This window comes from Pseudophryne corroboree, chromosome 1 (assembly GCF_028390025.1).
Source record: "Pseudophryne corroboree isolate aPseCor3 chromosome 1, aPseCor3.hap2, whole genome shotgun sequence".
NCBI lineage: Eukaryota > Metazoa > Chordata > Amphibia > Anura > Myobatrachidae > Pseudophryne > Pseudophryne corroboree.
The window spans coordinates 3,551,736-3,568,315 of NC_086444.1; the positions used below are offsets into that span (position 1 = coordinate 3,551,736).

Consider the following 16,580-nt stretch of genomic DNA (forward strand, 5'->3'; position numbering starts at 1 on the left):
CGGCTAAATTCCGGATTCGCGGAATCGCGGCTTTATCTCTGAAAACCGCAAAAATCAACCAAATCCGAATCTTAGTGTATTTTACCTCTGGTGTCACAGACCCACATACAGTATACTACAGGGTCACACTCTCTGACACCCGGATATTGTATAGGGTGACTATCTGTGATGCCCGGGTATTGTATAGGGTCAGGTATTTGTGAAGTGATAGAGATGGGGTAGAAGCAGCCTGCACTCTATAATAAGACACATATAATGCAGTTTGTGTAGGTGTCCTGCAGGGGGAGTTGTGCCCCTCTGCTTGGGATGGCTCTCCCTGTGTTTGTGATATGACATCTGGATGAGAGGTGAAGGGGGGCAGTGAAGTAGGAGGAGGGCTGTCTTATAGCTCTGTTCACTGTACTCTGGGATAGCTGTGCTCTGTACTCCTGTCCCGTCTGCCCAGGGGAGGCCCAAGCTGACGCTGCCCTTCGGGTCCAGAGGTTATGGCTCGTGTAGGTACATGAATGTCAGCCGTGTGTTCCTGGGCCACCATTCATAGGACAATGCCATTATTGGAGAACCCCCTGGCACTGAGACTCAGCACTCTGTCCACCGTTCTGCTCTGTCTGACCGTCCGCCCACTGCGCTCTCACCAGAACACCTCTGTGAACCACACATTGATCCTGGCGGTGCTTCTACCTGAGAGCAACCTGCACTATGCCTGGTCATGGCCCCGCGTGTCGCCTGCACTGGCCATGGCAGTGCACCGGGTAGAGAATGAGCTTCGTCTTCTGCCCGGGTACAAGATAAAAACGGTCTTTCAGAACTCGGAGCTGGATGGGGCCTGCTCGGAATATGTGGCACCTCTGAAGGCTGTAGACCTGAAGCTCTACGACAACCCAGACGTACTGTTTGGTCCAGGATGTGTGTACCCCGCAGCTTCGGTTGCCCGCTTTGCTACCCATTGGCGCCTCCCCCTAGTAACTGGTGGTGCTTTAGCCTTTGGATTTAAGCCAGATGATGATCAATACAACACGACGGTGAGAACCGGGCCCACGGCAAACAAGCTCGGAGAATTTGTGTCTCATCTCCATCAGCACTTCAACTGGAGCAGCCGGGCAGCCCTGGTCTACCATGACGTAAAGAAGGATCACCGGCCGCATTACTTCATCATTGAAGGTGTCTTTCTGGCCTTGGATAAGGAGTTCAGCAATTTAACTGTGCGGCACCAGATGTACCCAGAGGATGAAGACGTGGGAAGTATCATCCAATTCATTCAGAACAATGGCCGAGGTAAGTGTCCTCACTGACATCTACATCCGGCCGGAGTGGTCCTAACTTACATCTTCTCACATACACACTGAGGGGAGTCATGTGTCTGGGGTCTTCTGGTGGCCCCATCCTGTCTGGAAGTAGTGTGACCTGCTCACATTCTGTACGTCTTGTGTCGGCGTGAGGTGAAGGTCCACCAGCAGTTGTCCTCAGGCTGAGATGCTCGCCATAGAGAATTGTGTCTGTGGTGGGATGGTGCCGGCACTCGTTGTGTCTGTGGTGGGATGGTGCCGGCTCATAGATGTGATATTAGTGAATGGGAAAGGCACATCTCAGATTATTATATGATAACAGACCGCTTTATTATGTTCTCTTACAGTCCCTGCAGAAATACAGTATAATACACTTGTGATTATAGCTTATAATGCAGTGACATTATACACACATCATACACACTCCCTGTGACACAACATCCATAAATAACATTTACTCATACAGCTCACACACTCACTATTACTGTCTATGCTGCACTGACACACTCACTATTACTGTCTATTCTAGACTGACACTCACTGTTACTGTCTATGCTGCACTGACACACTCACTATTACTGTCTATGCTGGACTGACACACTCACTACTACTGTCTATACTGCACTGACACACTCACTATTACTGTCTATGCTGGACTGACACACTCACTATTACTGTCTATGCTGGACTGACACACTCACTATTACTGTCTATGCTGGACTGACACACTCACTATTACTGTCTATGCTGGACTGACACACTCACTATTACTGTCTATGCTGGACTGACACACTCACTACTACTGTCTATGCTGGACTGACACACTCACTATTACTGTCTATGCTGCACTGACACACTCACTATTACTGTCTATGCTGGACTGACACACTCACTACTACTGTCTATACTGCACTGACACACTCACTACTACTGTCTATGCTGCACTGACACACTCACTATTACTGTCTATGCTGCACTGACACACTCACTACTACAGCCTAAGCTGGACTGACACACTCACTATTACTGTCTATGCTGGACTGACACACTCACTACTACTGTCTATACTGCACTGACACACTCACTATTACTGTCTATGCTGGACTGACACACTCACTATTACTGTCTATGCTGGACTGACACACTCACTACTACTGTCTATACTGCACTGACACACTCACTACTACTGTCTATGCTGCACTGACACACTCACTATTACTGTCTATGCTGCACTGACACACTCACTATTACTGTCTATGCTGGACTGACACCCTCACTATTACTGTCTATACTGCACTGACACACTCACTACTACTGTCTATACTGCACTGACACACTCACTACTACTGTCTATGCTGCACTGACACACTCACTATTACTGTCTATGCTGCACTGACACACTCACTACTACAGCCCAAGCTGGACTGACACACTCACTATTACTGTCTACACTGGACTGATACACTCACTGTTACTGTCTATTCTAGACTGACACACTCACTATTACTGTCTATGCTGCACTGACACACTCACTATTACTGTCTACGCTGGACTGACACACTCACTATTACTGTCTATGCTGCACTGACACACTCACTATTACTGTCTATGCTGCACTGACACACTCACTATTACTGTCTATGCTGCACTGACACACTCACTATTACTGTCTATGCTGCACTGACACACTCACTATTACTGTCTACGCTGGACTGACACACTCACTATTACTGTCTACGCTGGACTGACACACTCACTATTACTGTCTGCGCTGGACTGACACACTCACTATTACTGTCTACACTGGACTGACACACTCACTATTACTGTCCACGCTGGACTGACACACTCAGTATTACTGTCTACTCTGCGCTGACACACTCACTATTACTGTCTACGCTGGACTGACACACTCACTATTACTGTCTACGCTGGACTGACACACTCACTATTACTGTCTACGCTGGACTGACACACTCACTATTACTGTCTACGCTGGACTGACACACTCACTATTACTGTCTATGCTGCACTGACACACTCACTATTACTGTCTATGCTGCACTGACACACTCACTATTACGGTCTATGCTGCACTGACACACTCACTATTACTGTCTACGCTGGACTGACACACTCACTATTACTGTCTACGCTGGACTGACACACTCACTATTACTGTCTACGCTGGACTGACACACTCACTATTACTGTCTACACTGGACTGACACACTCACTATTACTGTCCACGCTGGACTGACACACTCAGTATTACTGTCTACTCTGCGCTGACACACTCACTATTACTGTCTACGCTGGACTGACACACTCACTATTACTGTCTACGCTGGACTGACACACTCACTATTACTGTCTACGCTGGACTGACACACTCACTATTACTGTCTACACTGGACTGACACACTCACTGTTACTGTCTACGCTGGACTGACACACTCACTATTACTGTCTATGCTGCACTGACACACTCACTATTACTGTCTATGCTGCACTGACACACTCACTATTACTGTCTACGCTGGACTGACACACTCACTATTACTGTCTACGCTGGACTGACACACTCACTATTACTGTCTACGCTGGACTGACACACTCACTATTACTGTCTATGCTGCACTGACACACTCACTATTACTGTCTATGCTGCACTGACACACTCACTATTACTGTCTACGCTGGACTGACACGCTCACTATTACTGTCTATGCTGCACTGACACACTCACTACTACAGTATACGCTGGACTGACACACTCACTATTACTGTCTACGCTGCACTGACACTCACTATTACTGTCTATGCTGGACTGACACACTCACTATTACTGTCTACACTGCACTGACACACTCACTACTACAGTACACGCTAGACTGACACACTCACTATTACTGTCTACGCTGCACTGACACACTCACTATTACTGTCTATGCTGCACTGACACACTCACTATTACTGTCTTTGCTGGACTGACACACTCACTATTAATGTCAATGTTGGACTGACACACTGACTATTACTGTCTATGCTGGACTGACACACTTCCTATTACTGTCTATGCTGCACTGACACACTCACTATTAACGTCTATGCTGGACTGACACACTCCCTATTACTGTCTATGCTGGACTGACACACTCACTATTACTGTCTATGCTGGACTGACACACTCACTATTACTGTATACGCTCTACTGACACACTCACTATTACTGTCTATGCTGGACTGACACACTCCCTATTACTGTCTATACTGGACTGACACACTCACTATTACTGTCTACGCTGCACTGACACACTCACTATTACTGTCTATGCTGCACTGACACACACTATTACTGTCTACGCTGCACTGACACACTCACTACTACATACCATGCTACACTGACACACTCACTATTACTGTCTGCGCTGCACTGACACACTCACTATTACTGTCTATGCTGCACTGACACACTCACTACTACATACCATGCTACACTGACACACTCACTATTACTGTCTGCGCTGCACTGACACACTCACTATTACTGTCTATGCTGCACTGACACACTCACTATTACTGTCTATGCTGCACTGACACACTCACTACTACATACCATGCTACACTGACACACTCACTATTACTGTCTGCGCTGCACTGACACACTCACTATTACTGTCTATGCTGCACTGACTCACTCACTACTACATACCATGCTACACTGACACACTCACTATTACTGTCTATGCTGCACTGACACACTCACTACTACATACCATGCTACACTGACACACTCACTATTACTGTCTGCGCTGCACTGACACACTCACTATTACTGTCTATGCTGTACTGACACACTCACTATTACTGTCTATGCTGCACTGACACACTCACTATTACTGTCTGCGCTGCACTGACACACTCACTATTACTGTCTATGCTGCACTGACACACTCACTACTACATACCATGCTACACTGACACACTCACTATTACTGTCTATGCTGCACTGACACACTCACTACTACATACCATGCTACACTGACACACTCACTATTACTGTCTGCGCTGCACTGACACACTCACTATTACTGCCTACGCTGCACTGACACACTCACTATTACTGTCTATGCTGCACTGACACACTCACTACTACAGACCATGCTTGAATGACACACTCACTACTACAGTACACGCTGGACTGATACACTCACTATTACAGTCTATGCTTCACTGACACACTCACTATTACTGTCTGTGCTGGACTGATGCACTCACTATTACTGTCTATGCTACACTGACACACTCACTATTATTGTCTACGCTGCCCTGACACACTCACTATTACTGTCTATGCTACACTGACACACTCACTATTATTGTCTACGCATCACTGACACACTCACTATTACTGTCTGTGCTGCACTCACACACACTCACTATTACTGTCTATGCTGCACTGACACACTCACTATTACTGTCTACGCTGCACTGACACACTCACCACTACACTACATGCTGGACTGCACACTCACTATTACTGTCTATGCTGCACTGACACACTCACTATTACTGTCTACGCTGCACTGACACACTCACTATTACTGTCTATGCTGCACTTACACACTCACTATTACTGTCTGTGCTGCACTGACACACTCGCTATTACTGTCTACGCTGCACTGACACACTCACTATTACTGTTTACGCTTGACTGGCATACTCACTATTACGTTCTACACTGGACTGACACACTCACTATTACTGTCTATGCTGGACTGACACACTCACTATTACAGTCCACACAGCACTGACACACTCACTATTACTGTCTATGCTGCACTGACACACTCGCTATTACTGTCTACGCTGCACTGACACACTCACTATTACTGTTTACGCTTGACTGGCATACTCACTATTACGTTCTACACTGGACTGACACACTCACTATTACTGTCTATGCTGGACTGACACACTCACTATTACAGTCCACACAGCACTGACACACTCACTATTACTGTCTACGCTGCACTGACATACTCAGTATTACTGTCTGTGCTGGACTGATGCACTCACTATTACTGTTTACGCTTGACTGGCATACTCACTATTACGTTCTACACTGGACTGACACACTCACTACTACAGACCATGCTGGACTGACACACTCACTACTAAAGTACATGCTGGACTCAAACACTCATGCTACACTGACACACTTACTATTATTGTCTACACTGCACTGACACTCTCACTGTTACTGTCTATGCTGGACTGATGCACTCACTATTACTGTTTACGCTGGACTGGCACACTCACTATTTCTGTCTATGCTGGACTGATACACTCACTATTACAGTCCACACTGCACTGACACACTCACTATTACTGTCTATACTGGACTGACACACTCACTATTACTGTCTATGCTGCACTGACACACTCACTATTACTGTCTATGCTAGACTGGAAAACTCAGAATTACTGTCTATGCTGGACTGACACACTCACTATTACTGGCTACACTGCACTGACACACTCACTATTACTGTCTATGCTGGACTGACGCACAAACTATTACTGTCTATGCTGAACTGACACACTCAGTATTACTGTCTATGCTGGACTGACACACTCACTATTACTGTCTATGCTGGATTGATGCACTCACTATTACTGTTTTTGCTAGACTGGCACACTCACTATTACTGTCTATGCTGGACTGACAAACTCACTATTAGTCTACACTGCACCGACACACTCACTATTACTGTCTATACTCGACTGACAGACTCAATATTAGTCTACACTGCACCGACACACTCACTATTACTGTCTATGCTGAACTTACTCACTATTACAGTCTATGCTGCACTGACACATTCACTATTACTGTCTATACTGGACTGACACTCTCACTATTACTGCCTAAGCTGGACTGACACACTCACTATTACTGTTTATGCTGGACTGAAACACTCACTATTACAGTCTATGTTGCACTGACACACTCACTATTACTATCTAAGCTGAACTGACACACTCACGATTACTGTCTACGCTGGACTCACACACTCACTATTACTGTCCATGCTACACTGACACACTCACTATTACTGTCTTTGCTGGACTGACCCACTCACTATTACTGTCTATGCTGGATTGGCACACTCACTATTACTGTCTATGCTGGACTGACGCACAAACTATTACTGTCTATGCTGAACTGACACACTCAGTATTACTGTCTATGCTGGACTGACACACTCACTATTACTGTCTATGCAGGATTGATGCACTCACTATTACAGTTTTTGCTAGACTGGCACACTCACTATTACTGTCTATGCTGGACTGACAAACTCACTATTAGTCTACACTGCACCGACACACTCACTATTACTGTCTATACTCGACTGACAGACTCAATATTAGTCTACACTGCACCGACACACTCACTATTACTGTCTATGCTGAACTTACTCACTATTACAGTCTATGCTGCACTGACACATTCACTATTACTGTCTATACTGGACTGACACTCTCACTATTACTGCCTAAGCTGGACTGACACACTCACTATTACTGTTTATGCTGGACTGAAACACTCACTATTACAGTCTATGCTGCACTGACACACTCACTATTACTATCTAAGCTGAACTGACACACTCACGATTACTGTCTACGCTGGACTCACACACTCACTATTACTGTCCATGCTACACTGACACACTCACTATTACTGTCTTTGCTGGACTGACCCACTCACTATTACTGTCTATGCTGGATTGGCACACTCACTATTACTGTCTATGCTGGACTGATTCACTCACTATTACTGTCTATGCTGGACTGATTCACTCACTATTACTGTCTATGCTGGACTTACAAACTGACTATTACAATCAATGCTGAAATTACACATTCACTATTACTGTCTATGCTGAACTGACACACTCACTATTACTATCTATGCTGCACTGACACACTCACTATTACAGTCTATGCTGCACTGACACACTCAGTATTACATTCCACGCTGGACTGACACACTCACTATTACTGCCTACGCTGGACTGACACACTCACTATTACTGCCTATACTGGACTGACACACTCACTATTACTGTCTATGCTGGACTGACACACTCACTATTACTGTATATGCTGGACTGACACACTTACTATTACTGTCTATGCTGGACTGACACACTCACTATAACTGTCTATGCTGAACTGACTCACTATTACAGTCTATGCTGCACTGGCACACTCACTAGTACTGTCTATGCTAGACTGACACACTCACTATTACCTTCTATGCTGGACTGACACACTCACTATTACTGTCTACGCTGGACTGACACACTCACTATTACTGTCTACGCTGGACTGAAACACTCACTATTACTGTCTACGCTGTACTGACACACTCACTATTACTGTCTATACTGGACTGACACACTCACTATTACTGCCTACGCTGGACTGACACACTCACTATTACTGTTTATGCTGGACTGACACACTCGCTGTTGCAGTCTAGGCTGCACTGACACACACTATTACGGTCTATGCTGGACTGTCACATTCAGTATTACATTCCATGCTGGACTAACACACTAACTATTACTGTCTATGCTGGACTGATACACTCACTATTACTGTCTATGCTGGAATGACACACTCATTATTACTGTCTATGCTGAACTGACACACTCACTATTACAGTCTATGCTGCACTGACACACTCACTATTACTGTCTACGTTGGACTAACACACTCACTATTACTGTCTACGTTGGACTAACACACTCACTATTACTGTCTACGTTGGACTAACACACTCACTATTACTGTCTACTCTGTACTGACACACTCACTATTAATGTCTACGTTGGACTGACACATTTAGTATTACTGTCTACGTTGGACTAACACACTCACTATTACTGTCTACATTGGACTAACACAGTCACTATTACTGTCTGCGTTGGACTAACACACTCACTATTACTGTCTACTCTGGACTGACACACTCACTATTACTGTCTATGCTGAACTGACTCACTCACTATTACAGTCTATGCTGCACTGACACATTCACTATTACTGTCTATACTGGACTGACACCCTCACTATTACTGCCTAAGCTGGACTGACACACTCACTATTACTGTGTATGCTGGACTGAAACACTCACTATTACTGTCTATGCTGGACTGACACACTCACTATTACTGTCTATGCTGAACTGACACACTCACTATTACAGTCTATGCTGCACTGACACACTCACTATTACTGTCTATGCTGCACTGACACACTCAGTATTACTGTCTATGCTACACTGATGCCATCACTATTACTGTCTACTCTGGATTGACACACTCACTATTACTGTTTATGCTGGACTGCCACTTGCTATTACTGTCTAGGCTGCACTGGCACACTCACTATTACAGTCTATGCTGCACTGACACACTCAGTATTACATTCCACGCTGGACCGACAACCTCACTATTACTGCCTACGCTGGACTGGCACACTCACTATTACTGTCTATACTGGAATGACACACTCACTATTACTGTCTATACTGGACTGACACACTCACTATTACTGCCTACGCTGGAATGACACACTCACTATTACTGTCTATGCTGGACTGACACACTCACTATTACTGTCTATGCTGGACTGACACACTCACTATTACTGTCTACGCTGGACTGACACACTCACTATTACTGCCTACGCTGGACTGGCACACTCACTATTACTGTCTTTGCTGCACTGACACACTCACTATTACTGTCCACACTGCACTGACACACTCAGTATTGCTGTTTATGCTGGACTGACACACTCGCTGTTGCAGTCTAGGCTGCACTGGCACATTCACCATTACTGACCATGCTGGACTAACACACTCACTACTACAGCACAGGCTGGACTGACACACTCACTATTACTGTCTATGCTGCACTGACACACTCACTATTACAGTCTATGCTGCACTGACACACTCACTATTACATTCCATGCTGGACTAACACACTAACTATGTCTATGCTGCACTGACACACTCACTATTACATTCCATGCTGGACTAACACACTAACTATTACTGTCTATGCTGCACTGACACACTCACTATTACATTCCATGCTGGACTAACACACTAACTATTACTGTCTATGCTGGAATGACACACTCATTATTGCTGTCTATGCTGAACTGACACACTCACTATTACAGTCTATGCTGCACTGACTCACTCACTATTACTGTCTACGTTGGACTGACACACTCACTATTACTGTCTATACTGGACTGACACACTCACTATTACTGTCTACGTTGGACTAACACACTCACTATTACTGTCTACGTTGGACTAACACACTCACTATTACTGTCTACGTTGGACTAACACACTCACTATTACTGTCTACTCTGGACTGACACACTCACTATTACAGTCTATGCTGCACTGACACACTCACTATTACTGTCTACTTTGGACTGACACATTCAGTATTACATTCCATGCTGGACTAACACACTCACTATTACTGTCTACTCTGTACTGACACACTCACTATTACAGTCTATACTGGACTCACACACTCACTATTACTGTCTACGTTGGACTGACACATTCAGTATTACTGTCTATGCTGGACTGACACTCTCACTATTGCTGTCTATGCTGAACTGACACACTCACTATTACAGTCTATGCTGCACTGACACACTCACTATTACTGTCTATGTTGGACTGACATATTCAGTATTACATTCCACGCTGGAATAACACACTCACTATTACTGTCTACTCTGGACTGACACACTCACTATTACTGTCTATACTTGACTGACACACTCACTATTACTGTCTATGCTGGACTGACACACTCACTATTACTGTCTATGCTGGACTGACACACTCACTATTACTGTCTACGTTGGACTAACACACTCACTATTACTGTCTACGTTGGACTAACACACTCACTATTACTGTCTACTTTGGACTAACACACTCACTATTACTGTCTACTCTGGACTGACACACTCAGTATTACTGTTTATGCTGGACTGACACACTCACTATTACTGTCTATGCTGAACTAACACACTCACTATTACAGTCTATGCTGCACTGACACACTCAGTATTACTGTCTATGTTGGACTGACACACTCACTATTACTGTCTATGCTGCACTGACACACTCACTATTACTGTCCACGCTGGACTGACACACTCACTATTACTGTCTATGCTGCACTGACACACTCACTATTACTGTCCACGCTGGACTGACACACTCACTATTACTGTCTATGCTGCACTGACACACTCACTATTACTGTCCATGCTGGACTGACACACTCACTATTACTGTCTATGTTGGACTGACACACTCACTATTACTGTCTATGTTGGACTGACACACTCACTATTACTGTCTATGCTGCACTGACACACTCACTATTACTGTCCACGCTGGACTGACACACTCACTCTTACTGTCTATGCTGGACTGACACACTCACTATTACTGTCTATGCTGCACTGACACACTCAGTATTACTGTCCACGCTGGACTGACACACTCACTATTACTGTCTATGCTGAACTAACACACTCACTATTACAGTCTATGCTGCACTGACACACTCAGTATTACTGTCTATGTTGGACTGACACACTCACTATTACTGTCTATGTTGGACTGACACTCTTACTATTACTGTCCACGCTGGACTGACACACTCAGTATTACTGTCTACTCTGCGCTGACACACTCACTATTACTGTCCACGCTGGACTGACACACTCAGTATTACTGTCTACTCTGCGCTGACACACTCACTATTACTGTCTACGCTGGACTGACACACTCACTATTACAGTCTATGTTGGACTGACACACTCACTATTACTGTCCATGCTGGACTGACACACTCAGTATTACTGTCTACTCTGCGCTGACACACTCACTATTACTGTCCACGCTGGACTGACACACTCAGTATTACTGTCTACTCTGCGCTGACACACTCACTATTACTGTCTACGCTGGACTGACACACTCAGTATTACTGTCTATGTTGGACTGACACACTCACTATTACTGTCCATGCTGGACTGACACACTCACTATTACTGTCCACGCTGGACTGACACACTGTCATTACAGTCCATTATGTAAAAGCCCGTCAAAATGACAGACACCAGGAGCGGATTATAGGGGGACAGTCGCTAATGCACAGGAGCTGCCGGGTCTCTGGAAGTCCAGCTACTGGGAGCCGGGGCTCTGTCATGCTAAGTGTGTGTCGGTGTATATATGCAGTGTTATCTGTATATGTGTAATGGGCAGGTTATAATGATGCTGCACTATATACACCAGTACTGGCACGTGTAAGCTCACTAGTCCCCGCACAGCTCCCGGCCAGTCTGGGGGTAGAAGACACCAGTAGCCAGTGGCAGCTGGCCGGAGGGGTCTGGGCATGGCCTGTGCGGGGTGTGGGAGGGGCGAGTACAGGACCCCGCCCTTCCGCCGGCGCGCAGTATATATAAAGCAGCTGAGCTGGTTATCTGCCTCCTCACCCGCATCATCTGCAGCCTCAGCACCAACCCCTCCTCCTCCCAGTCACCGCACTGCTCACCCCACACAAGGTCTCACCACTTCCTGATGGACTGATTCACCTTCTCCCCCTGCCGGTAAGTGGCCACACGTGTCCCCAATGCCTCCAGTCTGAGCGATGCAGGACCGTATGGTGGTTCCTGCATCCATGTCCTGATAACTGCTGATACTTGTTGCTGAGTCCCAGGATGGCAAGTAACCTGCAGCATAGTATATGGAGGAGGGGGTGTCCTGTATACTGGGGGTATGGGGGAGCAGTGTGTGTATTGGGCAGTACATGGTGGGAGGTGCAGAATATGGAAGAGGACAGGGGTGCAGTGTATACAGGGGCTGTATATGGAGGAGAGGGTGTCCTGTGTATAGGGGCACTATATGGAGGGGTATGAGGGAGCAGTGTGTATATAGGGGCAGTATGTGGTAGGGGGTGCAGTATATGGAAGAGGACAGGGGTGCAGTGTATATAAGGGTAGTATATGGAGGAGGGGGTGTCCTGTACTATATACAGGGCACTATATGGAGGGATATGGGGGTGCAGTGTGTATATAGAGGCAGTATATGGAGGAGGGGGTGTCCTGTATACTGGGGGCACTATATGAAGGGGTTATGGGGGAGCAGTGTGTGTATTGGGCAGTACATGGTGGGGGGTGCAGAAGATGGAAGAGGACAGGGGTGCAGTGTATACAGGGGCTGTATATGGAGGAGAGGGTGTCCTGTGTATAGGGGCACTATATGGAGGGGTATGGGGGAGCAGTGTGTATATAGGGGCAGTATGTGGTAGGGGTGCAGTATATGGAAGAGGACAGGGGTGCAGTGTATATAAGGGTAGTATATGGAGGAGGGGTGTCCTGTACTATATACAGGGCACTATATGGAGGGATATGGGGGTGCAGTGTGTATATAGGGGCAGTATGTGGTAGGGGGTGCAGAATATGGAAGAGGACAGGGGTGCAGTGTATATAAGGGTAGTATATGGAGGAGGGGGTGTCCTGTACTATATACAGGGCACTATATGGAGGGATATGGGAATGCAGTGTGTATATAGAGGCAGTATATGGAGGAGAGGGTGTCCTTTATATAGGGGGCACTATATGGAGGGGTATGGGGGTGCAGTGTGTATATAGGGGCAGTATGTGGTGGGGGGTGCAGTATATGGAAGAGGACAGGGGTGCAGTGTATATAAGGGTAGTATATGGAGGCGGGGGTGTCCTGTACTATATACAGGGCACTATATGGAGGGATATGGGAATGCAGTGTGTATATGGAGGCAGTATATGGAGGAGGGTGTGTCCTTTATATAGGGAGCACTATATGGAGGGGTATGGGGGTGCAGTGTGTATACAGAGGCAGTAGATACACAATGACATGACACATCAACTGTTATAATTCATGATGAAAGGACTCAATGGGCCGTATGTAGTGACATCCAGGTTTGGCGGAGGCGCGGGTTCCCGGCTAAAATCGGACGTTATTTTAAAGCGGCCATCTTGTACAAGGCAAAACCATGGCACTTTAACAAAACGTCCGAGTTCAGACGGGAACCTGCACCTCCGGCTAAATAGGACGTCATTATAGATGTATGAAGCTTTGAAAGAGTGGTTGCCCATGGCAACCAACCACCTTTGAAGTGACATTTATCAAGTGCATAGGTGATACCCCAATTTCATATAAGTATTGCTCACCCCCAGGATCCTAACACGTGGCACCTGGAACCACGTTTCTACTTGGGCTTCTACCACCTGATTCCGCTTGCTGCTGTGTATGCATGGACACGCTGCTGACTGTCATTGCTGATCTCCCCACTGGTCACTCAGCTTTCACCAGGTCCTGCTTCAGTAGCTGGCAGAGGGCAGAACTTGAAGACCTCGTCTGGTGGTGTATCTGCAACAAGGGGTGATCTGTCCAAATACACCCAGGGGCCGTTGTGTCCTATATATCAATATCAGTCCAGGGGTGCTCTGGTCCATCCTACGGGTCAACTGTCTGCCCATCCAGGGGCTCCGCCCCAGTGTTAAATTAAAATAATAAAAGCTAAAAAGCCTAAAATATAATTACTGTATAAAAAATATTTTTTTCTTGTGCTGTACCCCAGTGTACTATACAATTTTTATTTTATTTCCATAAGTACTGTGACACTGCCGGTCAGACCATAGTATATTATTATTTCTGACCCATACACGTATTGTACGATGCTGTGGGTGAAATTAAACCGTAGTATTTGATTACTATTTCTGACTTTTACAAGTATTGTGCGACACTGTGGGTGAAATTAAACCGCAGTGTTTGATTACTATTTCTGACTATTAAATTTTTTTGTATGAATTGTGGTGTGCTGTACCCCACTTCATTCAAGTTTGTGGATAGATATGGAGGACAAACAATTGAGAGAAGAGCAGGAAGCACATACTAGTGGTGCAGGTGCTGCCACCAGTCATGACGATTCAAGTCCGTCAAAATCATCTACTAGGGCCGATGCCCAGGGGCATAGGCGGCTTAAGTCAAGGCATGTAAAATCATTTAATTTTACAGTGGTAAAGAAAAAACATTGAAAGAAAAAAGCTGGTGGCAGAGGCAGTAAGACAAACTATGTATTCAGAACCATCAGACATTCTTGAGGAACGTTTTAGGGGTGTCCATGTCAGCTATGTGTGAGTTTGACATTTCTCACACTGACCTAATAGAAAAGCCTCTTTCACCTCCTTCCACCATTTCTGCACCATCTGCACATGTGGGCAGCAGTACAAGTAAAGATGGTGATGATGAAGAAGACATAATAGAAATTGAGGATTCATGTGTGGAAGTGGGATATGATGAGAAGGATATGTGTGTACTATCTGATGGTGAGGATGTTGATGATTATGTTGGTTGTGTAAGTCAGCCACCAGTGGCTGCAGTTGTTGACTGTGATAAAAAGAAAGCCATTACAAAGACTGGCAGAAGTGGATGTCAGATTATTTTTGCCCCAAACCTGACAATGTTTGTGAAGGCATCTGCTTCATTTGTGAGGACAAAGTTAGTAGAGGTAGGAACATTAGCCATCTAGGCACCTCCTCCAAGTTACATCATTTGCAGCAAAGACAATTTATTGTACAAGATTATAATGTAATTAACACTCTCATCATCAACATCCGCATCATTAGCGATCGGAGCTAGTCCTTCTAAAAAATATATTTTGTGGGGGCCCAAACAAAGCAAGCACTTCAGCCACAAAAGTGTCAGTCCCTGTCACTGAAGTGCTTGGTTTGTTAAATTGTGCTTGTCCTTTTTGATAACCAACAAAAGGGTGGGAAGGAGGGCCCAAGGACAATTCCATCTTGCACCACTTATCATTTCTGCACTGCCGTATGGCAGTGTTACATTGATGTGCTATAAACTGCTGTGTGTTTGTGACTCTGCTGTGTCGGTGACCAGCCGCCTCGCTGCACCTTTTGGCCCAAAATGGATGAAAACAATTTTGTGAACTATGAGGTGTTCAAAATTAATTGGAAATGAATGCTATTGAGATTAACAATGCTGTAGGAACAGATCCAAAACCTATACAGAGCCAAAACATGAGAGATACAGAATCCAAAACAAAAACCCAAAACCCAAGACTCGGGCCGTGCACATCTCTAGTAGTAACAATG

General features: G+C 45.5%; 1 protein-coding gene across 1 annotated transcript; it reads left to right on the plus strand.

Moving 5' to 3' along the window:
* Positions 1–368: 368 nt before the first annotated feature.
* Positions 369–15,039, plus strand: NPR2 (natriuretic peptide receptor 2). Its single transcript, XM_063924925.1, has 2 exons — positions 369–1,275; positions 14,643–15,039. Exons 1-2 carry the CDS (start codon positions 507–509, stop codon positions 14,648–14,650), a joined length of 777 nt encoding a protein of 258 aa, XP_063780995.1. The 5' UTR covers positions 369–506; the 3' UTR covers positions 14,651–15,039.
* The last annotated feature ends 1,541 nt before the right edge of the window (positions 15,040–16,580 follow it).

Excerpts from the sequence above, each read along its gene's own strand:
- NPR2 (XM_063924925.1), top strand. The coding sequence starts at position 507 with ATGTCAGCCGTGTGTTCCTGGGCCACCATTCATAGGACAATGCCATTA.